This window comes from Ruditapes philippinarum, unplaced genomic scaffold, assembly GCF_026571515.1.
Source record: "Ruditapes philippinarum isolate M1 unplaced genomic scaffold, ASM2657151v2 ctg3082_1_1_1_1, whole genome shotgun sequence".
NCBI lineage: Eukaryota > Metazoa > Mollusca > Bivalvia > Venerida > Veneridae > Ruditapes > Ruditapes philippinarum.
The window spans coordinates 163,671-166,495 of NW_026852020.1; the positions used below are offsets into that span (position 1 = coordinate 163,671).

Genomic DNA, 2,825 nt, shown 5'->3' on the forward strand with positions numbered 1-2,825 from the left:
TATAAATAGCTCGACCTTTAGCTTATTGAAAAAAGAATTATTGATGATAAAAATGCACGAAATGGAACATTTCATTTGAAGTGCAAAATCAAGTACATGACAAATCGTGACGCCCGTTCACGAGCGCTGGTGTTTCATATTTATTTATCAATCTAATATTTCAACGGCCAATAATTTCCTGCATACCACAGTCGTTATGACAAAAATACTACTGCATTGAACTGGGAACAAGTGAATTTACATAGTAATATAACACTTTTTCATTTGTTCATTGTTCGCTTCATATTTTAAACCTGCCTTAAAAAGTCCAAAGCGATTCGTATTCACTCTGAAATTTAAAAAAAAAATCAAGTATCAAAATAAACTATTACTCTGGTAATCATATAGTCAATGTGATCCTAGTGACCATCCTCCATTACTCTGGTTACTTGATCCTATTGACCATCCTCCATTACTAAAGTTACTTGATCCTATTGACCATCCTCCATTACTTCGGTTACTTAATCCTATTGAGCATCCTCCCTTACTCTAGTTACTTGATCCTATTGACCATCCTCCATTACTCTGGTTACTTCATCCTATTGACCATTCTACATTACTCCGGTTACTTGATTCTATCGTCCATCCTCCATTACTCCGGTTACTTAATCCTATCGTCCATCCTCCATTACTCTGGTTACTTAATCCTATCGACCATTCTCCATTACTCTGGTTACTTAATCCTATCGACCATCATCCATTACTCCGGTTACTTCATCCTATCGACCATCCTCCTTAACTCCAGTTACTTCCATCATATTGACCCACTCCATTACTCCGGTTACTTGAATCCTATTGTCCATCCTCCATTACCTCCGGGTTATTTTCATCATATTGACCATCCACCATTACTCTGGTTACTTAATCCTATTGACCATCCTCAGTTACTCCGGTTATTTCATCATATCGACCATCATCCATTACTCCGGTTACTTGATCCTATTGACCATCCACCATTACTCCGGTTATTTCATCATATTGACCATCCTCCCTTACATCGGTTTCTTGATCCTATTGACCATCCCCAATTACTCCGGTTACTAAATCATATCGACAATCCTCCATTATTCCGGTTAATTTATCCTAATGACCATTCTCCATTTCTCTGGTTACTTAATCCTATTGACCATCCTCCATTACTCTGGTTACTTAATCCTATTGACCATCCTCCATTACTCCGGTTGTTTCATACTATTGACCATCCTCCATTACTCTGGTTACTTAATCCTATTGACCATTCTCTATTACTTTGGTTACTTAATCCTATTGACAATCCTCCATTACTCTGGTTACATAATCCTATCGACCATTCTCCATTACTCTGGTTACTTAATCCTATCGACCATCATCCATTACTCCGGTTACTTCATCTTATCGACAATCCTCCATTACTCCGGTTACTTGATCTTATTGACCATCCTCCATTACTCTAGTTACTTGAACCTATTGACCATCCTCCATTACTTCGGTTACTTAATCCTATTGAGCATCCCCAATTACTCCGGTTACTTAATCCTATCGACAATCCTCCATTATTCCGGTTAATCTATCCTAATGACCATTCTCCATTTCTCTGGTTACTTAATCCTATTGACCATCCTCCATAACTCTGGTTACTTAATCCTATTGACCATCCTCCATTACTCCGGTTAATTTATCCTAATGACCATTCTCTATTTCTCTGGTTACTTAATCCTATTGACCATCCTCCATTACTCTGGTTACTTAATCCTATTGACCATCCTCCATTACTCTGGTTACTTAATCCTATTGACCGTCCTCCATTTCCTATTGACCATCCTCCATTACTCTGGTTACTTAATCCTATTGACCATCCTCCATTACTCCGGTTACTTAATCCTATTGACCATCCTCCATTACTCCGGTTACTTCATCCTATTGACCATCCTCCATTACTCTGGTTACTTGATCCTATTGACCATCCTCCATTACTCTGGTTACTTAATCCTATTGACCATCCTCCATTACTCTGGTTACTTAATCCTATTGACCATCCTCCATTACTCCGGTTGTTTCATACTATTGACCATCCTCCATTTCTCTGGTTATTTAATCCTATTGACCATCCTCTATTACTCCGGTTGTTTCATACTATTGACCATCCTCCATTACTCTGGTTACTTAATCCTATTGACCATTCTCTATTACTTTGGTTACTTAATCCTATGGCCATCCTCCATTACTCTGGTTACATAATCCTATTTACCATCATCCATTACTCTTGTTACTTTATCCTATCGACCATCCTCCATTAAATCTGGTTACATAATCCTATTTACCATCATCCATTACTGCGGTTACTTCATCCTCATGATCATTTTCCATTACTCTGGTTAGTTCATGCTGGTGAGGGTAGCGGGGTAAAATGTGTTTTAAATCAAGACTTTAAACGCTTAACCTTGAGTTTTAAGTGGAAATGTCATTCTTTTAAACTAGACAATACCATTCATCTGTTTTAGGGAAGTTTCAATTATTCATGCTGATGAAATAAAATAATAAAATAGAATATTAATAGAGATTATTTAGCCTTTGTTATACCAGTACAGAGCCCGGCTTAAGGTCCCCGATCTGTTGGTTCGCAATTTTTGAATTTTTGTATTTTTACTTCTTTCTTGGATTATTGAAAAGGTTTTCAGATTTCAATAATTTTATTATATCATATATAGCTAATAATTCTATCTGTGACAAATTTTGTGTCCTTGATTATTAAGATAAAAACACCTGCATTTGCATAAAAAGAAATACCGGTATATTGACTATTCATA

At 36.7% G+C, this 2,825-nt stretch overlaps 1 protein-coding gene across 1 annotated transcript; it reads right to left on the reverse strand.

Moving 5' to 3' along the window:
* Positions 1-573: 573 nt before the first annotated feature.
* Positions 574-2,385, reverse strand: LOC132746830 (uncharacterized transmembrane protein DDB_G0289901-like). The gene is made up of 4 exons (XM_060736090.1): positions 2,340-2,385; positions 1,729-1,899; positions 1,252-1,374; positions 574-722 (listed from the first exon to the last, which is right to left on the reverse strand). The coding sequence occupies exons 1-4, from the start codon at positions 2,383-2,385 to the stop codon at positions 574-576; spliced, it is 489 nt and encodes a 162-aa protein (XP_060592073.1).
* Positions 2,386-2,825: the final 440 nt, after the last annotated feature.